Here is a 27,893-nt window from a genome sequence, read left to right on the forward strand (position 1 = left end):
TTAAATCCTATGAAGTCACCGTAATTTACAGCTTCTGGAGTTTATGAACCCATAACAATCAACACCGATGTGAAAGACCCCTATTACATGCATATATAGTGGCAACTGATGGCATCAATATATTTGCAGACAGCAAGTCATTGTCCAAGTTATTATTTGATTAAAATGACAACGGACCCTTCATTTTACACCGTTTTCAGAACAGCCGCTCCCCTTTAAGACCTGGTTCGCACAGCAACTGGGGCAACTTACCTTGTGACTAAGGTACATGGAGACTCTGGTCAGAATTTTTGGCTTTCCTACGAACTGCTTAGAGCCATATACCCAGGTCTCTTGACTGTCGGACTCCAATATGGAGAAGGAAAGACCGAGAGACTTTAAATTTAAATTTCGGAGCGAGACCACATTAAGCCAAAATTAGTTACCATTGTTAAAGACCAGGGACACCTACCGCACTCCACAGCTGCGACGCCAAATATACTGCTAGCTGCTGTGTTTTCATATGAACATATGCGAGCCAGTCGTTCAGTGACTTAACTACGGAAGAGGAGCAGGATGGCATGTTAAATATATATTTAGTAATGTGTTTTGCTTCAATTTCATTTCCTTTTCTTGTTTCTGCTGTGGCCTGTGTTTGCATAAACATACATAAGACAAGAAAATCAGGAGAAAGATACATGTTTGCTTCTTCCAGTTGCTACGGGAGACCCATTTTGTTGTATAATTGTGTAGAAAACAGAACTGGATCCTTTCCCCAGAGCTACATATATGATATTTGCTTAACCACCGGGTCGACCACCCATTAGTTCGTTTCTTAAGCCGCAGTTTCCTTGTTTTCCTGAGTAGCACCATACTAGGCCAGAGAATCATGAGACTTCGGCGGGTTTCCAGGTGACCTCGTGGACGAAAGAGAATCGGTGACACAGGTGAGCGAATTGCATTGACTTGTTTTACATATTTAGCTATGGAAAATAAAAGTGCTGGGATGTGAGAGAGGAAAACGGATTATGGAAGTATCACAAGTCGGATTTTTTTTCTAATACTTTATAACTATTTCTCATTTAATGGGAAATAACCTGGGTTAACCACTTCCTTACTTTGAAATATTTGAAACACAATGTGTACCTAACAGAGAGAAATCTTTGCCATGCAGATAATAATTGGGCACAGTAAATTAACAGTTTTGAGATGTGTTGTTCTAGCCTCTGCCATTTAATGACCTGGTTCCCAGATCGGCGGAAGCCGGTTACCTTGTGATCAAGGTGGTGGCTGTAGATGAAGATTCTGGTCAGAATTCTTGTCATTCCCATCAACTGCTGAAGGCCACAGACCCAGGTCTCTTCACTGTCGGACTCCAAAATAGGGAGGAAAAACCACTATGCAAATTACGGAGCGAGACCCCTTTAACCAAAAACAAGATATCATTGTTAAAGACAATATACACCTTCCCCAATTTGCTACTGGGACGCTAAATATACTGCTAGTGGATGGGTTTTCAGATGCGTATCTGCAATTCAGTGACATACCTACGAAAGAGGAACATGCTGGGATATTAACTATATACTTAATCTCTTAGGTTTCATTTCATGTTTTTCTTGTTTCTGCTGTGGCCAGTATTGCCATAAAATACATAAGACAAGAAAGTCAGGAGAAAGATACACGTCTGCTTGTAGATACCAGGACTCGATCGCTTCCCCAGAATTATATATATCATGCTTGCTTAGCCACTTGGTCGATCACTAGTTAGTTCTAATTTATTAGGCCGCAGTTTCCTAGATTTCCTGTTGAGCGCCATAGTAGGCACGGCAATCGTAGGATTTAGGGATTCCCAAAATATTGCTAAGCTAGTGGGCCGAAAGAGAAGTGATGGGACAGGTGAGCGAATTGTAGTAACTTGTTTACTTAGCTAGCTGTGAAGAATAAAAGTATTGGGATGTGAGAGAAGAAAATGTGTTGTGGAAAGATAACAATTCAATGATTTATATGTTTTTTCAACTTTCTACCTCCTCCAATCGGTAATAATCTACTTTAACATTTCACCGTTCTTACAGTGAAACGTTATAAGCACGATTTGCAGATAAAAGAGAAATCTTTTCTATGCAGAATAATATTAACTGCACATAATAAATTTACAATCTAAATACCATGGAATGTCTTATTTTAGTTGAGCCACAAGGTGGCGATATTGGCAAAGATGGTGCTGAAAATACAGATTCCCGGAGACCAGCAAAACTCAGTGAAAGCTGCACTCAGACATCTGAATGCAGAAGGCAACAGCTATGCGCCGGGAACGCGTGACAAAGGATTACAGGGAAAGGGCGGCTGGAATAATTACAAATAAAGTCAATATTAGAGGACAAATCGTTTACTTTCTTGCACAACATATGAATGGCTGCAGCAGCTTTTCAGAGAGGCGTGTGTTTCAGATCTGACCCGGGAATGGCTGGCAGAATGGAGGCTCGCCCCAGGAAAAGGCAAGTTCTGTCTTTCTGTCTATGTTTGTATGTGTTCTTGGTGGCGTGTGAGACGATCCGCTATTCTGTGCGTGAAGAGAAGAAAAGCGGGTCCCTAGTTGCTAATATTGCAAAGGATTTGAAACTGGATGTAGGGGAATTGTCTGGTCGCAGTGCTCGGCTAGTTTCTAAAAACACCAAAGAGTATTTTGAGCTGAACACGCGCTCCGGGGATGTGATAATAAAGGAGAAAATAGACCGTGAGGATCTGTGCGGACAGAGCGACCCGTGTTTGCTGCAATTCGAAATTGTGTTGGAAAATCCACTGCAGCTGTACCCAATGGAGGTGCAGATAGATGATGTGAATGACAATTCCCCTACATTCTCTAAAAATGAATTCCCTTTGGAGCTGCCTGAACATCTCCCTGTAAACACCCGCTTCCCCTTGGAAAGGGCCCAAGATTCAGACGTAGGAACAAACGGCATACAGAGCTACGCAATCCTCTCTAATGAGCACTTCAGTCTGGATGTGCAAACCCGGGGAGACGGCAGTAAATACGCGGAGCTGGTGTTAGACAAACAATTAGATCGGGAGGAGCAGGCGCAGTTGATGCTGATTCTCACAGCTGCCGATGGGGGCCTTCCACAGAGAACTGGCACAGCCCAAATACGTGTTAATGTGCTTGATACGAACGATAACTTCCCCCAGTTTAGTCAGTCAGTTTACAAGGTGCAGTTAATGGAAAATAGTCCTCAGGACACTTTGGTCACTAAGGTTGAAGCTAGTGATTTGGATCAAGGCTCAAATGCAGAAATCACCTATTCATTCAGGCAGGTGCCTGACAGAATCCTCAAGTTATTCAAATTAAATCAATTTTCCGGAGAAATCACTGTTTTGGGGATAATTGACTATGAAGAAAGAAGCAGTTATGAGATGAACATCCAAGCCACGGATGGCGGGGGTCTATATGCGCACTGCAAAGTCCTGGTGCAGATCGAGGACATGAATGACAACGCCCCGGAAGTGACGCTGACGTCCCTCACCAGCACCATACCCGAGGACTCCTCCCCTGAGACAGTGGTGGCCCTGTTCAGTGTGAGAGACCGAGACTCCGGGGACAATGGCAGAACGGTCTGCTCCATTCAGGACAATGTCCCTTTTGCTTTAAAATCGACCCTGAAGAATTATTACGAGCTTGTTACACAAAAGCCCCTGGACCGAGAGAAAGTGCCTGAGTATAACATAAGCATCACAGCCACAGACCGGGGGACTCCGAGGCTCACCTCAGTGAGGATCATCCGTGTTCAGCTATCGGATATTAATGACAACCCCCCTGTATTTAATGAAAGTTCGTACGTCATGTACCTGAAGGAGAACAACCACCCGGGCCTGTTGATTGGAACTGTCCATGCTGCTGACCTGGACACAGAGCAGAATGCCAAAGTGACATATTCGGCGTTGCCTGGCAACATCGGTGACCTCCCCTTCTCCTCCTCCATCTCCATAAACTCCGAAAACGGGAATGTGTACGCTCTGCAGTCTCTGGATTATGAGCAAACGAGGGATTTCCAGGTTACAGTGAGAGCTGCAGATGGCGGGTCCCCTCCACTGAGTTCTGAAGTCATTGTCCGAGTTGTGATAATTGATGAAAATGACAACGCCCCCTTCATTTTATACCCTCTACAGAACAGCAGCTCCCCCGCTAATGACCTGGTTCCCAGATCGGCGGAGGCGGGTTACCTGGTGACGAAGGTGGTAGCTGTGGATGGAGATTCCGGTCAGAATTCTTGGCTTTCCTACCAGCTGCTCAAGGCCACAGACCCAGGTCTCTTCGCTGTGGGTCTCCAAACCGGGGAAGTAAAAACCAGCAGGCCTATAACGAGCCCAGACTCTGTTAAACAGAAACTTATCGTCCTGGTTAGAGACAACGGAGAGCCGCCCAGATCCACCACCTCGACGCTTAATGTGCTTCTGGTGGATGGGTTTTCAGACGCCTACATGCAGTTACTGGATGTACCACAAGAAGAGGAGCAGCAGGACACATTAACCCTGTATTTAGTCATTTCTTTGTCTTTCGTTTCATTCCTTTTTTTGGTTTCTGTGGTAACAATTATCGCCATCCGGCTATACAAGACAAGGCAGTGCCGAGAGCGGTATGTTCCATCGTCCAGGAACTTTTATTGTGAGCCCAACTTCCCCACAAATCCTGCGGACACGAGCGTCACTGGGACTCTGCCTCAATCTTATTGTTATGAGGTTTGCTTGACAACTGGGTCTGGCACAAGCGAATTTAAATTTCTGAGGCCGTTGGTACAGTCTGTATCCGCTGACCCCAGCGCTGCAGGAAGGTCCGTTCTTGACTCTCAGATTAACTCTCAGCTGAAAGGGGAGAAAGAATCTCTGAGAGAGGTGAGTGCTTATTTTACTCCATTTGCATTGATACGTTTTTTGAATATGTGTTTCTACATCTCTGAAAATTACTTAGAAGGGAGTCACAGAACCATTAATGTGGAATCCTGCTTTCTCCGGTTCTAGGAAAGGAGTGGTACTCCGGGAGAGCTGGCTGCAGGGGGCCGGAGAAAGAGTGTGAGAGATTGCTATGCTGTGGAGAGCAGGTGGCTGATGATGGTGGGGCGGGAGGTTGTCCCTCTTCTCCTGCCTCAGGACGGTTGGTCAGGCTGCTCTCTGAAGTTAAAGAGACAGGAGACAGCATGCCAACATATTCTTGCCCAACACACACACTGTCTCTCTCCCCATACACACTCCCTGTCACACACACTCCTTCTGCTCTCCCCTCCCACATACACTTCCGTTGAAAAGCAGCTGACAATCTAGTAAAGGTTTCAGAGTAACAGCCGTGTTAGTCTGTATTCGTAAAAAGAAAAAAGAAAAGGAGTACTTGTGGCACCTTAGAGACTAACCAGTTTATTTGAGCATGAGCTTTCGTGAGCTACAGCTCACTTCATCCGATGAAGTGAGCTGTAGCTCACGAAAGCTCATGCTCAAATAAACTGGTTAGTCTCTAAGGTGCCACAAGTACTCCTTTTCTTTTTTCTTTTAATCTAGTAAAGGATGCCCGTGGAAGGATGGGGTTAAAACCTGCATGGTGATGCTATACATGCTCAATGGGGAAATGCAAAACCTTCCCAAAGCACCCTGAAGCCAGTTGCACAGTGAGATAGCTTGCTACCCACAGTGCACTGCTCCCTGTGTCCATGCTAGAGCTGTTACTGTGGATGTGCTCTGCTGACACAAGAAGCATAGTGTGGACATGCAAAAGAGGTTTAATTAAAGGCCTTTAATTAAAGTGGCATAACTTTTTTCCACAAAACTCTGTCCTGTAGACAAGGCCTAAGATTACTTCCAAAAATGTCTAGAGATAGTTTTGTAGGGATCTTTTTCTGTAATTTATTCATATTTTCCACTTTTATGCTGTTCAAGCTAATATTTTAGTACTTGAGTACTTTTCCTTATGTTCTCCTATGCTATTTTCCTCTCTAAAAACATTTATCAAACTGTGATGCTGGTCTCTGTGCAGAGTCTGTGATCTTTGCAAAGCAAGGTTGAAGCTTCTCAACGGAAATTTAAAAAGCAATTGTTTATGTATTTGTTAAGAACTCAATAGCAGTGGAACTATGTGACCTATATAGAGCCCCTTGCAGAACACTCTGAGGAATCTTTGAAATTTGTTGTGCTTCTTCAGCTGTGCTTTCAGACAGTGAATCTCTGAGATGCTAGTTGCCGGGGTACTACGCGAATGTGAAATGAGGGAGATCAGGGAAACGTTAAAGTAAAATAGAGCAGTCTAAGGAAATGTAAACTGCGCTTTATTTTTCCATCAAATGCTTTGCAATGGGAGTGGCCAGCAGTGGCTGGGGTTTCACAGAGGAAGGTCTTGTAGAAGGAAAAGGCAATGTTTGCTTAAATCCTATGAAATCACCATTATTTACAGCTTCTGGAGTTTATGAACCCATAACAATCAACACCGATGTGAAAGACCCCTATTACATGTATAGCAGTGATATAGTGGCTGATTATGGCATCAATAGGATTTTTGCAGGCAGCAAGTCATTGTCCAGGTTGTTAGTATTTGATTAAAATGACAACGGCTCCTTCATTTTATTACGTCTTCAGAACAGCACTTCTCCATTTAATCACCTGGTTCGCAGAGCAACGAAAGCTGATTATCTTGTGACCAAGGTGGTGACTGCAAATGGAGATTCTGGTCAGAATTCTTGTCCTACCAATTTCTAAAGACCACTGATATAGCTCTCTTCACAGTCGGAGTGAAAATGGGGAACAAAAATCACAATACCAATTATGGAGCGAGACTTCTTTAAGCAAAAACTAGATGTCATTCTTAAAGACAATGGACGCTTGCCCCAATCCACTTCTGCGATGCTAAATTTACTGCTGTTGGATGCGTTTTCAGATGCGCATATGCAATTCAGTACATAACTACGGAATAGGACTGTGATGGGGTATTGAGTATATACTTAGTTATCTCTTTGGCTTCAATTTGTTGTTCTACTTGTTTCTGTTGTGGCCTGTATTACCATAAAATATATAAAACAAGAGAATCAGGAGAAAGACACTGATCTGCTTCTTCCAGTTGCCATGGGAGACACATTTGTTCCGAATCATTGTGTAGAAGCCAGGACTGAATCCCTTCCCCACACTTCTCTATATGATGTTTGCTTAACAAGTAGGTCCGTCACTAGTTAGTTCTAGTTTATTAGGCCGCGGTTTCCTAGTTTTCCTCTTGGGCACCCTAATAAGCAAAGGAACCATAGGACTTCGAGATTTCCAGGATATCGCTAACGTCGTGGACGAAAGAGAAGAGATGGGACAGGGGATCCACTTGTAGTAACTTCTTTACTTAGCTAGTTGTGAAGAATAAAAGTATTGGCATGTGAGAGAAGAAACTGATGTGGAAGGATCACAATTACATTGACTATTATATAATTTTGCAACTCTCTATCTCCTCCAATCGGTAATAATCTACCTTAGTATTCCACACTGTTTACTGTGAAATGTTATAACCACAATATGTACTTAAGAGAGAAATCTTTGCTATGCAGTTAATAACTGCACATAGTAAGTTTAAATGTGAACATCATACCATGTCTTATTTTAGCTGAGCCACAAGGTGGCGATATTAGCAAAGATGGTGCTGAAAATGCAGCTTTTCGGACTCCGTCAGCCCTCAGTGGAAGCTGCACTCAGACTTCTGAATCCAGACGACAACGGCTCTGCGCCGGGAAGGGGTGACAAAGGATTACAGGGAAAGGGCGGCTGGCAAAATTACAAATAAAGTCAATATTGGAGGACAAATCGTTTACTTTCTAGCACAACATATGAATGGCTGCTGCCGCTTTGCAGAGAGGCCTGTGTTTCAGATCTGACCCGGGAATGGCTGGCAGAATGGAGACTCGCTCCAGGAAAAGGCAAGTTGTGTCTTTCTTTCTATGTTTGTGTGTGTCCCTGGTAGCGTGTGAGACGATCCACTATTCTGTGCGTGAAGAGAAGAAAAGCGGGTCCCTAGTTGCTAATATTGCAAAGGATTTGAAACTGGATGTAGGGGAATTGTCTGGTCGCAGTGCCCGTCTGGTTTCTAAAAGCACCAAGCAATATTTTGAGCTGAACACAGGATCCGGGGATGTGATAATAAAGGAGAAAATAGACCGTGAGGACCTGTGCGGACAGAGAGATCCATGTTTGCTGCAATTCGAAATTGTGTTGGAAAATCCACTGCAGCTGTACCGAATGGAAGTGCAGATAGATGATGTGAATGACAATAACCCTAAATTCTCTAAAAATGAATTCGTTTTAAAAATGCCGGAACTGATCCCCATAAACACCCGCTTCCCCTTGGAAAGGGCCCAAGATTCAGACATAGGAACAAACAGCATCCAGAGCTACGCAATCAGCGCTAATGAGCACTTCAGCCTGGATGTGCATTCCCTGGGAGACGGCAGTAAATACGCGGAGCTGGTGTTAGACAAACAATTAGATCGGGAGGAGCAGGCGCAGTTGATGCTGATTCTCACAGCTGCCGATGGGGGCCTGCCACAGAGAACTGGCACAGCCCAAATACGTGTTAATGTGCTTGATACGAACGATAACTTCCCCCAGTTTAGTCAGTCAGTGTACAAGGTGCAGTTAATGGAAAATAGTCCTCAGGACACTTTGGTCACTAAGGTTGAAGCTAGTGATTTGGATCAAGGCTCAAATGCAGAAATCACCTATTCATTCGGGCAGGTCCCCGAGCGAGTCCTCAAATTATTTCAACTCAATCAGTTCACTGGCGAAATCACTGTTTTGGGGATAATTGATTTTGAAGACGCAGAAATGTATGAAGTAGAAGTTCAGGCCACGGATGGCGGCGGTTTGTCTGCGCACTGCAAAGTCCTGGTGCAGATCGAGGACACGAATGACAACGCCCCGGAAGTGACGCTGACGTCCCTCACCAGCACCGTACCCGAGGACTCCTCCCCTGAGACAGTGGTGGCCCTGTTCAGTGTGAGAGACCGAGACTCCGGGGACAATGGCAGAACGGTCTGCTCCATTCAGGACAATGTCCCTTTTGCTTTAAAATCGACCCTGAAGAATTATTACGAGCTTGTTACACAAAAGCCCCTGGACCGAGAGAAAGTGCCTGAGTATAACATAAGCATCACAGCCACAGACCGGGGGACTCCGAGGCTCACCTCAGTGAGGATCATCCGTGTTCAGCTATCGGATATTAATGACAACCCCCCTGTATTTAATGAAAGTTCGTACGTCATGTACCTGAAGGAGAACAACCACCCGGGCCTGTTGATTGGAACTGTCCATGCTGCTGACCTGGACACAGAGCAGAATGCCAAAGTGACATATTCGGCGTTGCCTGGCAACATCGGTGACCTCCCCTTCTCCTCCTCCATCTCCATAAACTCCGAAAACGGGAATGTGTACGCTCTGCAGTCTCTGGATTATGAGCAAACGAGGGATTTCCAGGTTACAGTGAGAGCTGCAGATGGCGGGTCCCCTCCACTGAGTTCTGAAGTCATTGTCCGAGTTGTGATAATTGATGAAAATGACAACGCCCCCTTCATTTTATACCCTCTACAGAACAGCAGCTCCCCCGCTAATGACCTGGTTCCCAGATCGGCGGAGGCGGGTTACCTGGTGACGAAGGTGGTAGCTGTGGATGGAGATTCCGGTCAGAATTCTTGGCTTTCCTACCAGCTGCTCAAGGCTACAGACCCAGGTCTCTTCGCTGTGGGTCTCCAAACCGGGGAAATAAAAACCAGCAGGCCTATAACGAGCCCAGACTCTGTTAAACAGAAACTTATCGTCCTGGTTAGAGACAACGGAGAGCCGCCCAGATCCACCACCTCGACGCTTAATGTGCTTCTGGTGGATGGGTTTTCAGACGCCTACATGCAGTTACTGGATGTACCACAAGAAGAGGAGCAGCAGGACACATTAACCCTGTATTTAGTCATTTCTTTGTCTTTCGTTTCATTCCTTTTTTTGGTTTCTGTGGTAACAATTATCGCCATCCGGCTATACAAGACAAAGCAGTGCCGAGAGCGGTATGTTCCATCGTCCAGGAACTTTTATTGTGAGCCCAACTTCCCCACAAATCCTGCGGACACGAGCGTCACTGGGACTCTGCCTCAATCTTATTGTTATGAGGTTTGCTTGACAACTGGGTCTGGCACGAGCGAATTTAAATTTGTGAGGCCGCTGGTACCGTCCCTAACCGCTGACCCCAGCGCTGCAGGAGGGTCCGTTCTTGACTCTCAGATTAACTCTCAGCTAAAGGAGGAGAAAGAATCTCTGAGAGAGGTGAGTGCCTATTTCACTCCATTTGCATCAATACCTTGCTTGAATATGTTTGTTTCTGCTGCTATGAAAATTTCTTATATTATTTCCATAAATTTCTGGAGATGTTTTTTCTTCGGGAGCTTTTTCTGTAGTTGATACATTTTTTCCGACTTGTATGATGTTCAGGCTAATATATTTGTACTTAATTCCTTTTTTTATGTTATGCTCTTTTCCTCTCTAAAAGGCCATTCATCAAAATGTGATACTGGTCTGTGTGCAGACTCTCTGAGCTCTGCAAAGAAAGATTGAAGCTTGTCAAAGGAAAATTATAAAAGTAATTGTTTATCTATTTATGAAGAATGCAATAATAGCAGAATTATGTGACCTAGATAGCGAGTTCTGCATGGAATCTGAAATGTTACAAAGAATCTGAGCTTGTCCTTCCTTCGTCAGTAGTATTTTTGAAGGTAATCTACATGAGGTGCAAGTTTTAGGGTTACTTCATGAAGGTGAAAAGACAGAGATCAGGGAAACCTTAAAGTAAAATAGAAGTATCTAAGGGAGGGATCTGCCAACCCCTCCCCAGAATTTCCCCATTATCCCACTCCACAGTGGTCATTATTTACATGCGGTGTTGCCAGTTTAGTCCTTGGTTGGAAATTTGAATTGAAACATAATACACACTTTAAAAGCATATAAAGCATATGATAAAATACTTGTACCTGAAAAAGCATAAGAAGTTTAAAAAGTATGAACAAAGACCAGGTGCCTCACCCAGCTATTGTTTTTTATGACAGTTTTGATGCCTTCAGTTCAGTGACGTTGACCAACCTAATAATTTGAAATTATAATTTGTAAGCAAGGTCTGAATGAGCTCTCCCCTGACAGCTAGTGATGAGCTGGGCTATGCAGAGGGGAAGGCATCAGGGGCAGAGTGTATTTACATGAACACACTTATTCTGCCTCAATATCCAGCAGACGAGCTGTGTTGCCAAAGTGATCAGATTTGGCTGGTGTTGGGTTACAAATCACTTTAGTAATGAATGTGGGGGTAATGAAATGTTATCTTTATTGTATGAATAAAGGGCAACAGAACTGTACTTGATCTGTCCTGAGAAGGGTGACCTAAGTGCTTAATTTGTGCTAGGGCTGAGCCCTGGCACATGTAGTCTGGGCAGTTCATAGCTCTGGAACCTATGGGCTTGCCATATCAGTTATGAAAGTAAAAAACTTGCTTGAGCTCTGACACATCTTTCATTACAAATTAAGCACTAGTCACCCTCAACTGAACTGCACTCACTAAGCAGAGAGTGTGGATGTCAGATCTCAGTGGAGAGAGAAAGGGAGGGGGATAGGTGTTTTGCTTGGTGGTGTGGGCTCTGCCTAAGAGTCACAGCACCATTTGACCTGCCCCTTCCCCTGTTTAAAGATAGAGCTTTTTAGGCTACATGGAGAGTCTTTTGTGTTTTTTTTTAAGTGACCACTAGAGCTGAAATCACTGATAATCAGGTCTAAGTGCTCAGACCTGCTGTGGGACAGTGTTTCAGTGGAAGAGACAGCTCAGCCTGCACTAGCAGTGAGGTTCCCTTACTGAGGGATGAAATCACTGAGAGCTGGGTGGAATCTTGGGAGACCGACTTGCAGAGGTCACAGTGCCAGGTGGCAGCAGAAGGTGACAGCACAGGGCCATTGGCGACAGAGCAGTGGACTGAATGGTGGCACAATGCACAAGAGTTGACAGAGTGAGTGACCTGAGTGAGTGGTGAGTGGCTGAAGGAATGAACAAGGTGCCTTCTCTCCCCTACCATGCAGGATGAGAGGTGAACTCATGCAAAAGCACCTGTGAACTCTGGGTCTCCACTGACCAAGGACAACAATTATGAATGGGGTTCAGTGGAGAGAGAAAGGAGGGGCACGTTAAAAGAACATTTGTTTGTTTTAGTAACTTTGTGCCAGAATGCTAGGTTTGTGACTGGGAAACTTATACATTTCCTGCTAGGCCAAGATTTTTAAAATGTATTATTTCCCAAGGTTCTTATCTCACATCGTTGCTATCTCGAGAGGTCCTTATCGTGGGACGTTTCTGTACTAAACATTTTTATTATTATACATTATTTTTTACATAAGAACATAAAAACAGCCATACTGTGTTGGACCAATGGTCCATCTAGCCCAGTATCCTGTCTTCCAACTGTGGTCAATACCAGGTGCTTCAGAGGGAATGAACAGAACAGGAAATCATTAAGTGATTCATCCCCTGTCGCCCACTCCCAGTTTCTGGCAAACAGAGGCTAGGGACACTCAGAACATGGTATGGCATCCCTGCCCATCCTGGCAAATAGCCATTGCTGAAGGGCTGGCCTTACCATAAGGTGAACTGAGATGGCCGCCTTAGGTGCCAGACTGTGGGGGTGCGCCACTAGGACCCAGAGTGAAGAAAATTGTGTCTGCTGCTGGTGCATACGTATTCTCTCTGCTCTAGATGCACAGAGATGGTGGAGTGCTGTGCTGGAGGAAGGAGGGCACAAGAGACATAACAGGTGTGCAGGAGAAAAGGTGAGACAGAATAACAGAAAGCAGCAGGACCTGCAGTGAGTGAGAGGACGAGGAGCCTCTTATGTACTTCTCTAGCACCGCCAAGAGCCTGGACTGATTAACACCAGCTTCTCAGGGAGCTTCCTGTTTCCTGCTGCTTCCCTGAACCCACTTGAGGAGAACAGGCAGTCAACTGAAGTAGTAGGAGCCAGTTAGGCCCTTAAGACACTGATATCTTCCCTCACTCAGGCCCTGCTACCAGCCTGCTTATTTGTCCCCTTCAATTGAGCACTCAGAGCCACTATAGCTGGCACAGAACAGCAGTCATGAGTGAAAGAAGAAAACGCTCCTCTGGGGCAGCATTCAGAAAAAGAAAGAAAGCAAAGGAAGCTTTTCTATCTAAGCAGGAAGGAGATCTCCTGAGATACATAGACACAAATGTTCACGGTGAGCCTTCCGGCCCCAGTAAGGATGTGAGTGGTGAGGAGATGCCTGATCTTCCAGTTAGTCAGAGTGCAGGTGACCTGGCAGCTTCTGAAGCATCCATATCTCCATCTCAAATGGATGTAACCATGCACATTCCTGAAGAAAACTGTAGATCACAGAAGAGTGTGGTGGAGGAGCAAGAAACAGCTGCTGCTGAGTTTAATTCCTTAAGTCTAGATGATCCAGGACTATGGACCCACTTGAGCAGTAGCCTGAGGGAGTTCCTTGTGCTGCATGGGCCACAGCAAGTGAAAAACTTCATGTTCCCCAAAGACAATGAAAATAGAAGGTTCCATCCAACACATTACTGGCGTGAAATCCCCAATGGTGACCAAGTGGAGAGGCCATGGCTTATGTACTCAAAAACCCAGAATGTTGCATTCTGTTTTTGTTGCAAACTCTTCCAGTCTAATATTCCAGCCACATTGGGTTCTACAGGAACAAAGGACTGGAAAAATCTGGCTAGAAATCTGGCATGCCATGAGAAGGCAGCAAATCACCAGAGAGCGTTCGTAGGTGGAAAGAGCTTGAGATGAGACTAAGGTTAAAGGCCACCATAGATGATCAACATCAAGAGAAGATTGCATCAGAGTCTCTTTACTGGCCAAATGTTCTGAAAAGGCTCATTGCCATTGTGAGAATGCTTGCTACCCAAAACCTAGCACTTCAGATCAGCTGTATATGCCAAACAATGGAAACTTCCTTAAAATTGTGGAGCTGACGGCTGAGTTTGATGCTGTACTCCAGGAGCATCTAACAAGAGTCACCACCCAAGAAATGTACACACACCACTACCTTGGAAAAACAATTCAAAATGAAATCGTACAGTTACTGGCAACAATAGTCAAATAGAAGATTGTGGCAGATCTGAAGTCAGCAAGATATTACTCTGTTATTCTGGACGGCACACCTGACATCAGCCATATGGAACAAATGACTTTAATGATGCGTTTTGTAACAAGAACAGAACCTAGTGAAAATGTCCCTGCAATGGTGACTGTCAGAGAGCATTTTGTAGAATTCATTGACATTGATGATACTACAGGAGCTGATATGACAAATGTGCTTCTTAAAAAGCTGGAAGATACGGGAATTGCGATAGCTGACATGAGAGATCAGGGCTACGATAATGATGCCAACATGAGAGGAAAGAACAGAGGAGTGTAGACACGGATTTGAGAGTTAAACCCTCCAGCTTTTTTTGTCCCATGCGGTTCTCATTCATTGAACTTGGTGGTCAGTGATGCAGCATCAGGTTCTAGTGAGGCTGCTGAATTTTTTAATGTAATTCAAAGCATCTATGTATTTTTCTCTGTATCAACTCATCAATGGCAAATTTTGAAGCAACATCTGGGAACATCCTCTCTGACCCTGAAACCACTGAGTGCCACACGATGGGAAAGTCGAGTGGAGGCAATAAAGCCTACCAGAAACACAATTGGGAAGATAGATGATTCCATAGTTGCCATTATGGAGGATAATGCTATGACAGGAACTGTTCTTGGGAGAACAGTGGCAGAGGGAAATGGAATCACCAGAAACATACATAACTTCAAATTTCTGTGTGGCTTAGTGTTGTGGCATGACATACTGTTTGAAATAAATGTTGTAAACAAGAGACTCCAAGGAGTTGACCTTGATATATCTGGAGCAATGGAACAACTGGACAAAGCAAAGTCATACCTACAGTCTTACTGGTCAGAGGAGGGATTTCAAAATGTTGTGAAGAGCGCACAGAAGTTGGCAGAGGAACTTCACGCTGAAGCTATTTTCCCACCCATTCAAGAATACAAGAGTCACCGAAGAAGAAGACATTTTGATTCCAAGGCATGGGATAGTCCCATAAGAGACCCCAAACAACAATTCAAAGTTGAATTCTTTAACCAGGTGCTAGATTGTGCAGTACATTCAGTTGAAGAACATTTCATGCAGCTCAAGGAACATAGTATATTTAGGATGTTGTATGATATTCCAAAACTCCTCATTATACCTGAAGAAGACCTACACCAGCAATGCAGGGCACTAGAGACAGTGTTGACACATGAGGACATGCGCGATATTGATGCGAGTGATTAAGTGATGAATTGAGAGGCCATTTCAAGATACATTTCAGCAGGACCAACTCCAAAGGCTGTTCCGGAATATTTGTGCACAAATAAGATGACCACCCTCATTCCAAATGCTTTTGTTGCTCTGCGCATACTTCTAACACTTCCTGTAACAGTTGCCAGTGGAGAATGCAGCTTCTCCAAGTTGAAGTTAATAAAAACACATCTACACTCCACAATGACACAGGAGAGGCTGATCAGCTTTGTAACCGTCTCAGCAGAGCATGAGCTGGCCCAGACTGTGGACCTTCAGCAGGAAGCAGTTCAAATCTTTGCAACCAAGAAGGCACGGAAAGCACCACTTTGATTATTGAAACAGATAAAAATGCCAGTGTTTACTATGCAGACAAGAAAAGTTACATTTGCTGTTCAAATTTTTGAACAAGGCATTTTAAGTTGTTAGTTCTCCTTTATTGGGGTAGGTAGCAGAGCAGTACCATGAGAGGAGAAGAACAGGAAGAAGGCAAAAGTGAGACCTTTCAAAGTTTTGGCCCAAGCGAGGGGGCATGGGGGCATCATTTGAGCTCACCGCCTCAGGTGCCAAAATGTTGTGGGCCGGCCCTGCATTGGTGGACCTATCCTCCATGAACTTATCTCGTTTTTTTTAACTCTGTTATAGTTTTGGTCTTCTCAACATCCCCTGGGGAAAAGTTCCACAGGTTGACACTGTGTTGTGTGAAGTACTTCCTTTTGTTTGTTTTAAACCTGCTGCCTATTAATTTAATTGCATGACCCCTAGTTCTTGTATTATGTGAAAGAGTAAATAACATTTCCTTATTCACTTCCTCCACACCAGTCAAGATTTTATAGACCTCTATCATATCCCCTCTTAGTCATCTCTTTTTCAACCTTAAAAATCCCAGTCTTTTTAAATCTCTCCTCATATAGAATCTGTTCCTTACCCCTAATCATTTTGGTTGCCCTTCTCTGTACCTTCTCCAATTCCAATATATCCTTTTTGAGATGGGGCAACCAGAAATGCATGCAGTATTCAAGATGTGGATGTACCGTGGATTTATGTAGTGAAAGTGTAGCAGCTTGGTTTGCGAGACCAATCAGCAAAGCCAATGCTGACAAAACTACATGAAAAGGCTGCAAAATACCAAGCCTCTGGACTGCATCAACATGCAGAGAGTCTTATAAGCCAGTCACTGTCAAAGCCAATTTTAGAAGTACTTAATGAGGCTGTTAAGTATGCTGGAGACACAACACCATTTATATGAATAAACAGAGCTGTCACATCATGCTTTCTATTTAAGCAAGAGATACCACATGCTACAAACTGGAGGCTAGTGTTAAGTGCATTATCACTTGTTAATCTTGAAGTGGACACTGGATCCAAATAAGACAGGCAAATGCTCACTATCTTTCACAAGGAACTCAACTGACTGACCAGAAGCATGCGGTGCAACAGTGAAAGATTCAGCCATTGGAAAAGTGAAGAACTCTCACCACATTCAAAAAATGTGCATACATGATTGATGAATGCACCGATGCAAATGGGCATCAAGTATTAAGTCATTATGTATGTTATCTTGATGTCACTGGTAGGCCAATAGATGCGTTTCTAGATGTTCAAGTTATAGAAGACATATTGACTGCATCTGTGACAACCCACATCTTAGAAGAGTTAAATGCTTGTAAATTGAATGCCAAACAGATGGCTGCTTGTGCATTTGATGAAGTTGCAAATTTCTCTAGAAGACATAGTGGAGTACAAGCTTTGCTCAGAGAAAAGTGTAACACTAATATCTCCTATACCAAGGGTAGGCAACCTATGGCACGCATGCAAAAGGCGAGACACGCGAGCTGATTTTCAGTGGCACTCACACTGCCCGGGTCCTGGCCACCGGTCCAAGGGGCTCTGCATTTTAATTTAATTTTAATTGAAGCTTCTTAAACATTTTAAAAACCTTATTTACTTTACATACAACAATAGTTTAGTTATATATTAAAGACTTATAGAAAGAGACCTTCTAAAAACATTAAAATGTATTAGTGGCATGTGAAACCTTAAATTAGAGTGAATAAATGAAGACTTGGTGCACCACTTCTGAAAGGTTGCTGACCCCTGTCCTATACACACTGTAGAGGCCATCTACTCCAGCTAACACTAGTACGAAATGCAGAATCTTCAGAAGACATTTAAAAAGCCATAAAGGACTGAACATCTTCTGAAAAATAGAAGATACACTGGGACTGAAGTTTAAATTAGTCCAACCGGGAAAACCCACTGGTTTTCTTATGAGTGATCCTTGGCTGTTGTCTTAAAATTACTGCAACCATTATTACTGGTTTTGGAAACTACCTACCAAGATGGGATGGGATCTAAGTAGTCCAGCTGGAAGACTATCGCCATTCTCTCTTGTCAGTCTACTGTTGAAATCACTTGGGTCATTAAACAATGCCATCAAGGCATCTGCTAAAACAGTAGTAGATTTTTGTCCAGCAATAGAAGCTCCATTTGGATCAATCAGAGAGAGATCAATTGAAAACGTACTGGAATAAGCAAAGACTTCAGTCCAGAACTTGACTAATGAAGGCAGTTGTATAGAATCTTTAAGTGAAGAGGACATGAAGTGTTTGTTAAGCCAGCTGATTGATTCTTACAAATCTACATCAGGGACTTCTGGATTATACTCAACCTCTGTGTAGCTTTTACAGATGCCTGTCTTATAAAACATCGACAGCTGAGTGGAGTGAGACACTACCAGCAATGAGGCTGCTATGAGATCAGGGCAGAATACAGAATTTGAACACAGAGTGCAATATCATACAGTGAATGAAGATTTGACTTCAGCTTCTTCTTTATCATCACTAGTGGTTTGACCCAATCTTTGTGCTATGTTTCCGGGGATGAAAGAAGTAGGAATTCATTTCTTGCTACTCCCAGTCATAACAGCTACAGCTGAACATTCTTTATACTCATTGAATAGAATTCTGTGTTCTCAAAGAAGTCACCTTCTTCCTGATCATGAGCATATGGTGAAGGACTGAAAGTACTGGACACACAAGAAGCCACTTAAGATGAAAACATTGCATTCGAGAAGCTCATTAACAGAGCTGAGCAAAATTACAAGAAACCAGGAAGGACGTAGATATGTAGGGCTTCACAGTAGGCTTGAGGAGCCAGCTTTAATTTGTATGATTTTAAAACATGAGTAAAATATAATAAAATGGTCATGAAACATTTTTCAGGTTTTACTATGGGTCCGTACAGCACACCTTTGCCCTCCTGGTCTCACCACTGGTAGGCCTTAACCCCCCTGTAAATTTGTTTCCCTCCCCCACCCCCATTCAGTTCCTGGGGAAAACACTGATTAAGGAAAATGTAAACTTCACCTTATTTGTCCATCAAATCCTTTGCAATATGAGCAGCCAGCAGTGGCCGCGGTCTTGATGAAGGGGGTACTTATAGAAGGAAGAGGCAATGTTTATTGATATTCTATAAAATGAACATCATTTACAGCTTCTGGAGTTTATGAATCCATAGCAATCAATACAGATGTGAAAGACCCCTATTATATGCATATATAAGAATGGCCATACTGCATCAGACCAAAGGTCCCTCTAGCCCAGTATCCTGTCTTCCGACAGTGGCCAATGCCGGTGCCCCAGAGGCAATGAACAGAACAGGTAATCATCCAGTGATCCATCCCCTGTCACTCATTCCCAGCTTCTGGCAAACAGAGGTTAGGGACACCATCCATGCTCATCCGAGCTAATAGTCATTGATGGACCTATCCTCCATGAACTTATCTAGTTCCTTTTTTTAAAGCTGTTCTGGTCTTGGCCTTCACAACATTCCCTGGCAAAGAGTTCCACAGGTTGTGCGCTGTGTGAAGAATTTGAAGAAATACTTCCTTTTGCTTGTTTTAAACCTGCTGCCTATTAATTTCATTTGTGCCCCATAGTTCTTGTGTTATGAGAAGTGGTAAATAACACCTCCTTATTTGTTTTCTCCACACCAGTCATGATATTATAAACCTCAATCATATCCCCACTTATCTGTCTCTTTTCCAAGCTGAAAAGTCTCAGTCTTATTAATCTCTCCTCTGATATAGTGATATAGTGGCAGCTGATGGAATCAATAGGATTTTTAGAGGCAGCAAGTAATTGTCCAAGTTATTTGATTAAAATGATAATGCCCCCTTCATTTTATGCCCTCTTCAGAACAGGACCTCTCCCATTTGATGACCTAGTTCGCAGAGCAAGGAAGGCAAATTGGTGGCTGTTGATTGAGATTCTGGTCAAATTCTTGTCTTTCCTACCAACTGCTGAAGGCCCCTGATGCAGATCTATTCACTGTCGGACTCCAAAATGGGGAAAAGAAACCACGATCTCATTTACAGAGCGTGACTCCTTTATGCAAAAGCTAAGTATTATTAGAGACAATGGACACCTCCCCAATCCGCTTCTGCGATGCTAAATATACTGCTAGTGGAGGATTTTCAGATGCACATATGCAATCCAGTGACATAACTACGTAAGAGGAATGTGATGGGATATTAAATATATACATTACTTCCCTACGGCTTCAGTTTCATTTTTCTTGTTTCTGTTATGGCCTGTATTGCCATAAAATATATAAGATAAAAAAATCAGGAGAAAGATAGGTTTGCTTCTTCCAGTTGTCATGGGAGACCCATTGTGTCGAATAATACTGTAGCTGCCAAGAGGAGATCCCTTCCCCACAATTACCTATATGATGCATGCTTAATCACTGGGTCGATCCTAGATTTACTCTAGGACAACGTAATAGAAAAGGGAATCATAGATTTAGGAATTCCCCAAATATTGTAACTTTGTAGACGAAGGAGACGCAATGGGACATGTGATCAACTTGCAGTAACTTGTTTACTTAGCTAGCTGTGAAGAATAAAAGTATTGGCATGTGAGAGAAGGAAGTGTGGTGTGGAAGGATCACAATTCAATTAACTATTATATTCTTTTGCAACTCTCTATCTCCTCCAATCGGTAATAATTTGCCTTAATATTTCAGAGTTTTCTCTGTGAAATATTATAACAACAATATGTACTTAAGAGATCTTTATTATAACCACAATATGTACTTAAGAAATCTTTGCTATGCAGTTAATAACTGCACATAGTAAGTTTAAAATGTAAACATCATAGCATGTCTTATTTTAGCTGAGCCACAAGGTGGCGATATTAGCAAAGATGGTGCTGAAAATGCAGCTTTTCGGACTCCGTCAGCCCTCAGTGGAAGCTGCACTCAGACTTCTGAATCCAGACGACAACGGCTCTGCGCCGGGAAGGGGTGACAAAGGATTACAGGGAAAGGGCGGCTGGCAAAATTACAAATAAAGTCAATATTGGAGGACAAATCGTTTACTTTCTAGCACAACATATGAATGGCTGCTGCCGCTTTGCAGAGAGGCCTGTGTTTCAGATCTGACCCGGGAATGGCTGGCGGAATGGAGACTCGCTCCAGGAAAAGGCAAGTTGTGTCTTTCTTTCTATGTTTGTGTGTGTCCCTGGTGGCGTGTGAGACGATCCGCTATTCTGTGCGTGAAGAGAAGAAAAGCGGGTCCCTAGTTGCTAATATTGCAAAGGATTTGAAACTGGATGTAGAGAAATTGTCTGGTCGCAGTCCCCGGCTGGTTTCTAAAAGCACCAAGCAATATTTTGAGCTGAACACAGGATCCGGGGATGTAATAATAAAGCAGAAAATAGACCGTGAGGATCTGTGTGGACAGAGTGACCCGTGTTTGCTGCAATTCGAAATTGTGTTGGAAAATCCACTGCAGCTGTACCGAATGGAAGTGCAGATAGATGATGTGAATGACAATAACCCTAAATTCTCTAAAAATGAATTCGTTTTAAAAATACCTGAACAGATACCCATAAACACCCACTTCCCCTTAGAAAGGGCCCAAGATTCAGACGTAGGAACAAACAACATCCAGAGCTACGCAATCAGCGCTAATGAGCACTTCAGCCTGGATGTGCAAACCCGGGGAGACGGCAGTAAATACGCGGAGCTGGTGTTAGAGAAACAATTAGATCGGGAGGAGCAGGCGCAGTTGATGCTGATTCTCACAGCTGCCGATGGGGGCCTGCCACAGAGAACCGGCACAGCCCAAATACGCGTTAATGTGCTGGATAGCAACGATAACTTCCCCCAGTTTAGTCAGTCAGTGTACAAGGTGCAGTTAATGGAAAATAGTCCTCAGGACACTTTGGTCACTAAGGTTGAAGCTAGTGATTTGGATCAAGGCTCAAATGCAGAAATCACCTATTCATTCGGGCAGGTCCCCGAGCGAGTCCTCAAATTATTTCAACTCAATCAGTTCACTGGCGAAATCACTGTTTTGGGGATAATTGATTTTGAAGACGCAGAAATGTATGAAGTAGAAGTTCAGGCCACGGATGGTGGGGGGTTTTCTTCGCGCTGCAAAGTCCTGGTGCAGATCGAGGACACGAATGACAACGCCCCGGAAGTGACGCTGACGTCCCTCACCAGCACCATACCCGAGGACTCCTCCCCTGAGACAGTGGTGGCCCTGTTCAGTGTGAGAGACCGAGACTCCGGGGACAATGGCAGAACGGTCTGCTCCATTCAGGACAATGTCCCTTTTGCTTTAAAATCGACCCTGAAGAATTATTACGAGCTTGTTACACAAAAGCCCCTGGACCGAGAGAAAGTGCCTGAGTATAACATAAGCATCACAGCCACAGACCGGGGGACTCCGAGGCTCACCTCAGTGAGGATCATCCGTGTTCAGCTATCGGATATTAATGACAACCCCCCTGTATTTAATGAAAGTTCGTACGTCATGTACCTGAAGGAGAACAACCACCCGGGCCTGTTGATTGGAACTGTTCATGCTGCTGACCTGGACACAGAGCAGAATGCCAAAGTGACATATTCGGCGTTGCCTGGCAACATCGGTGACCTCCCCTTCTCCTCCTCCATCTCCATAAACTCCGAAAACGGGAATGTGTACGCTCTGCAGTCTCTGGATTATGAGCAAACGAGGGATTTCCAGGTTACAGTGAGAGCTGCAGATGGCGGGTCCCCTCCACTGAGCTCTGAAGTCATTGTCCGAGTTGTGATAATTGATGAAAATGACAACGCCCCCTTCATTTTATACCCTCTACAGAACAGCAGCGCCCCCGCTAATGACCTGGTTCCCAGATCGGCGGAGGCGGGTTACCTGGTGACGAAGGTGGTAGCTGTGGATGGAGATTCCGGTCAGAATTCTTGGCTTTCCTACCAGCTGCTCAAGGCTACAGACCCAGGTCTCTTCGCTGTGGGTCTCCAAACCGGGGAAATAAAAACCAGCAGGCCTATAACGAGCCCAGACTCTGTTAAACAGAAACTTATCGTCCTGGTTAGAGACAACGGAGAACCGCCCAGATCCACCACCTCGACGCTTAATGTGCTTCTGGTGGATGGGTTTTCAGACGCCTACATGCAGTTACTGGATGTACCACAAGAAGAGGAGCAGCAGGACACATTAACCCTGTATTTAGTCATTTCTTTGTCTTTCGTTTCATTCCTTTTTTTGGTTTCTGTGGTAACAATTATCGCCATCCGGCTATACAAGACAAGGCAGTGCCGAGAGCGGTATGTTCCATCGTCCAGGAACTTTTATTTTGAGCCCAACTTCCCTACAAATCCTACGGACACGAGCGTCACTGGGACTCTGCCTCAATCTTATTGTTATGAGGTTTGCTTGACAACTGGGTCTGGCACGAGCGAATTTAAATTTGTGAGGCCGCTGGTACCGTCCCTAACCGCTGACCCCAGCGTTGCAGAAGGGTCCGTTCTTGACTCTCAGATTAACTCTCAGCTAAAGGAGGAGAAAGAATCTCTGAGAGAGGTGAGTGCCTATTTCACTCCATTTGCATCATTACCTTGCTTGAATATGTTTGTTTCTGCTGCTATGAAAATTAGTTGAGTGGAACATTTTACAAATATTGAGAAATATTTCATTTTCTAGGGAGCTTTTCTGTTTATTGTCCAACGTATTTTTGAAATGTTAGTATGTGCGGGCTAATATAATTGCACAGTAACGCTCTAAATGAGAGTTTGCCAGACTGGTTCTGATCTTCTTGCGTTCTGTGTGTTCTCTACCAAGAAAGATTTAAACTTGTCAAAAGAATTATTTGGATGTTAATTATCAAGGGCTCATTAACATCAGAATTATCTGACCCTTGTACAATATTCCTAAGGGGACGCCCTGAAGTCTAAAATTTTACAGGGAAATTGAGGCGGAACTTGCTTTTTTAGCAGTGTTTTTGCTGAGGTGTGGATTTTAGGACTAATGCCTCAATATGTAATGAAGGAGGTCGGGGAAACAAAGTAAAATAGAAGTATCTAAGGAAAATGTATCCTCCCACAATATGTAAACTACACCTTTGTTTTCCATCAAACCCTTTGCTATGTGAGCAGCAAGCAGTGGCAGAGGTTTCAATGAGGGGGATATTTATTGAAGGAATGGGCAATGATGGCTTAAATCCTGTAACATCATCACCAGTTCGAGCTTCATGAGCTTTTGTACCCATGACAATCAGCGTGGATGTTATAAGCCAGTATTATATGCACACTGCTGATGTAGCTGCACTTAGTGGTACTAGCAGGATTTTTATAGGCAGCAAGTGTTCGGGAAATGGGTGAAGAACGGAACAGAGTCCAGAGTCCCAGGAGAAGCAATTATCTAGAGCAACTAAGGAAATTCACTGTGTACAAGTAAAAAGAAAAGGAGTACTTGTGGCACCTTAGAGACTAACCAATTTATTTGAGCATGAGCTTTCGTGCATGCATCCGATGAAGTGAGCTGTAGCTCACGAAAGCTCATGCTCAAATAAATTGGTTAGTCTCTAAGGTGCCACAAGTACTCCTTTTCTTTTTGCGAATACAGACTAACACGGCTGTTACTCTGAAACCTGTGTACAAGTAATGTCCGATGGATGTGGATGTGTAGAAACACCGCTGGCTAGTACCTTGTCTAACAATGCTGAAAATACAGGGTCCGGTCCTCAGCTGAGGAAAAACTCCGACAGGCGCAACTGAGGATGGGGGGAGGTGTAATTCAATATAAAGCAGCCGGGCTTGGTACCACTTAGCTCTCTGTTTTTGTGTTGAATGGACGGAAGTGTATAGCCCGTGGGAAGTAATAATAGTATAACTGTTTTGCATTGTGAGATTGAATGTGTTTAATGATTGTAGGAGGCCGTATCCAAGCGCATTCTCCTGACGTTACACTTGTTGGTGGATAATATTTATGTCCTCTCTGGGGTGAACTGTAGCATTGACTCATATTGTACTGTCCCTGAGGCAAAACCCACAGGAAGAGAGGTCCCGGGAGATTCCACTTTCTGGAGTTTGCTACCGATCTTACCCTCAGGTGGAGGGATGTATTAAGGGAGAAAAGGAAGGTATACAAAGAATACAAGCAATGTGGATCGATAGGGGAAATAAATCTGACTTCTTAGAGGGGATGTTTCCCATGTTCTTCTCTGGCTCTCCACACTCTGTAGCAGCCCCCTCCTCCCCTTTCTCTGCTTTCTCCATGGACAGAGGAAACCCAGAAGCCAAATCTGATGGAATCGTTACCTCCCGCTGGTCTTGCTTGAAGTATTTCTGCTGGTTTGGGAGGGGAGCAGGCATTAGAATTAGCTGTAAAAATGGGGGAACGTGAGGCGAAACTTAATACCCCTTATTTTACGCACAGTGGCCAAATTCCATCATTTTCTGCTCCCTTCCACCAGAACAAAGGTGAAGGAGCATCTAGCCTTTAGAAAGTACAAAGAAAGAAGCTCAAGAATAAGCATTGCCTTAATTCTGGCTCTTCATTTTCCAGATAATGGATACAACTAAAATGAGGTTTTATGGGCCCGGTGTTTGCAAAGAGTTTACAGATTTTTTTCCCCTCCAAAGAGAGAGAGGGGGGGAGAGAGAGGGAGAGAGTTACAATAATCAAGCAGTGTTTCAGATAGAGTTTGTCATTCAAGAATAATTTTGTGACACCGGTCCTAACAAATATCTTGAATCTAGGAACTTGCGGTTGTTGTGACTATTAGTAATGGCTAATTGGTGACTTATTATTACTATACGTTAATATGTGTATAGATTTTTTTAAAAACCTATAAACTACGGAGTCTTTTTTCTCTGTAAAAATGACATTGAGGTTTTAGATATCTTAATCTACTGCCAAGAATCCTGAATTAATTAAAACAGAGATCTCTGAAAGTAAAATGTACTCCCAGAGATATTTTAGTATAAATGATCATTTCTAATTATTATCTAAAGATAACCTGGAGTTCAACATAATTAATGAATTATTTGATTATAGTAATTTCTGTTGGGAGAACAGTCTGGATTTGGATACCTAAGATAGAATGGCAAAGTGCTCCAAAAGAAAACCCACACTTCCCCTTCAGGAGATGTAAACAGCAAATACAAAACTGATATTAAAGACATCAATATGCCAGCTGGTGTAAATCGACATAGCGCCGCGGAAGTAAATGATGGTGGAGGAGGGGCAATTGACAGCATCTGAGCATCTATCACTTGGACAGCCTTGATCATGATAAAAATCAGCGTTTATGCTGGCACTTTGTCGGGGCTATGCAGCGTTCCTACAGAAAGTATTAACCAACAGTTAATTAGTTGCTATCAAAATAAGTTATTCTTAACTCTTACAAATCTATTTTAAAAAATTAAGACGATCTAGTTGGTTATTATTACTGCTAATGATCCTGGCCACACATTTTTAAATTGACTCATGATTTTTGAAGCCTACTTTTTTGATGCCCAGCATTAGACACTCATGCCCCGATTTTTCAAAGTCATGGAGTACCCATCGCTCCCACTGAGTTCTGTGGGAGTTCTGGGTACTAAACAGTTCTGAAAACTAGGCCCAAGATGTCTGGAATTGGGCACACACAACCAATGACCACATTTGAACATTTTGGCTTAAACAAACAGCAAGATAATGATCTTTTTGAATCAGCCACCTAAATTACCATAAAGCTCTTCCAGATTTGTAATTGTAAACACCTCACAGGGGATGTAAGATGTTCCGGACAGTTTTTGAAAGACAGAAATACAAATAGAAATACAACGAAGTGGATATCGCTGTATTTGGCTTATCAAATTAAATTTACTTCTCAATTTTCACACTGTAAAATTGTATAGATACACAGTGCCTTATCTGAGGGTTTCATTAAACATGAGCATTTATATTATAGGATGTAGGTACAGGCCAGATCCTGCTCCCATTGAAATCAATGGCAAAACTTCCATTGACTTCAAATAGAACGATATCCCAGCCACAGTTCTGTAAGATGAAGCCCTGATTGCATGTCCCCCCGGTGCACACGAATGCCTGCGTTCTTCGTAACAGCCGATAATGACGCCACATCATTTTATATTGTTTGCAGGGCAGAGCTTCTGTCTCTGAAGACTCCATATCCAGATCTTCAGGCGCAGGCTGTATTGTTAACAAGGTGATAGGGATAAATGAGAACAGTAGTCAAAACGGTTGGCTTTCCTACCAATAGATAAGAACAACCAGCTCTGCTTTGTTCAACTGTCAGACATCATAAAGGAGCAATGAGAATCAAGAGGCTTATCGCCCTCCAAGAAACTTTCAAGAAGGTACAGGCCCTTTCTGTAAGAGAGCAAGGATATGTATTTCTATATTATGTAATTCTTTATTCCTGGTTTTTCACGTAGACCTTTGCGTTTATGGTATGACTATTGAAGAAGAGAAGGAGCTCCTATAGCATGCTTGCTTTGCAGATTCCACCTAGCCCTTAGTGTATTATTTTTAGAGCTTAACAACGTCTACTTTATCTAGATATAAAGGAAACATAATAAGTCAAACCTAAGCTTTAACAGTAATTTATCATAAACCACCTTCCCTATGATTCTCCCTTATGGAGATGATTATGGAATAGTATGTTGATTTTCTGAAACCTCTTTTCAATGTACAAGTTTAATGTTCAATGAAAATTAAGAATAAATTTCACTTACAAAGTAATTATGTATTAACAAATAGAAGCTGGTTAAATTAAAGCTGCTTGGTCGCAATGTACATTGCATATTTAGTCGGGAGGTTGAGCTTTGTGTATATTGTAAAATGTGTATTTTCAAAATTGTAGTCTTTTTTTTCTAACCATATGAAACTGAAACTAATAGTTATAACTCATTTTGAGATCCTTGGTTAAAAGATACTGTAGAAGTGACGAGTAATATTGCATTAGTAGAACGTTAGTAAAATAGGTTAAAAGTGATACAGTAAACTTTAAACACTTTGTAGTGTGTAATGAGTTAAGATAAATCTCTTTCCTTCTGTCTTCCTTTAATTTCATTACCGAATATAATATTTCAGATAAAGGGAACATGGTGTAATTTTCCACGTTGTGTACAAGATTTTAAAAATCGAGTTTCTGGTGACCATAACACTAATAAAAACAATTTTTAAAAGGGCTTTAGATTGACTTTTTTATCCGTTGATT

The 27,893-nt window shown here is 43.1% G+C and overlaps 1 protein-coding gene and 1 pseudogene across 2 annotated transcripts; both read left to right on the top strand.

Moving 5' to 3' along the window:
• Positions 1–26,879, top strand: part of LOC141992115 (protocadherin beta-16-like) — a 41,670-nt pseudogene extending 14,791 nt beyond the window's left edge.
• LOC141992116 (protocadherin beta-16-like) lies at positions 256–27,859 on the top strand. Of its 2 annotated transcripts, XM_074960791.1 has the most exons (3): positions 256–926; positions 2,165–4,863; positions 26,814–27,859. In XM_074960791.1, the coding sequence occupies exons 2-3, from the start codon at positions 2,389–2,391 to the stop codon at positions 26,931–26,933; spliced, it is 2,595 nt and encodes an 864-aa protein (XP_074816892.1). In that variant the 5' UTR covers positions 256–926; positions 2,165–2,388; the 3' UTR covers positions 26,934–27,859. The 2 variants fall into 2 exon arrangements, with proteins under 2 accessions (XP_074816892.1, XP_074816893.1); XM_074960792.1 differs by lacking the exon at positions 256–926 and having other exon boundaries at positions 1,912–4,863.
• The last annotated feature ends 34 nt before the right edge of the window (positions 27,860–27,893 follow it).

Source organism: Natator depressus, chromosome 8 (genome assembly GCF_965152275.1).
Source record: "Natator depressus isolate rNatDep1 chromosome 8, rNatDep2.hap1, whole genome shotgun sequence".
Lineage (NCBI taxonomy): Eukaryota > Metazoa > Chordata > Testudines > Cheloniidae > Natator > Natator depressus.

Bases quoted from the DNA above. Each gene is read 5' to 3' on its own strand.
- LOC141992116 (XM_074960791.1), top strand. From the start codon at position 2,389: ATGGCTGCAGCAGCTTTTCAGAGAGGCGTGTGTTTCAGATCTGACCCG. The intron at 4,864-26,813 runs GTGAGTGCTTAT...TATTGTTTGCAG, and splicing joins AGAAAGAATCTCTGAGAGAG to GGCAGAGCTTCTGTCTCTGA.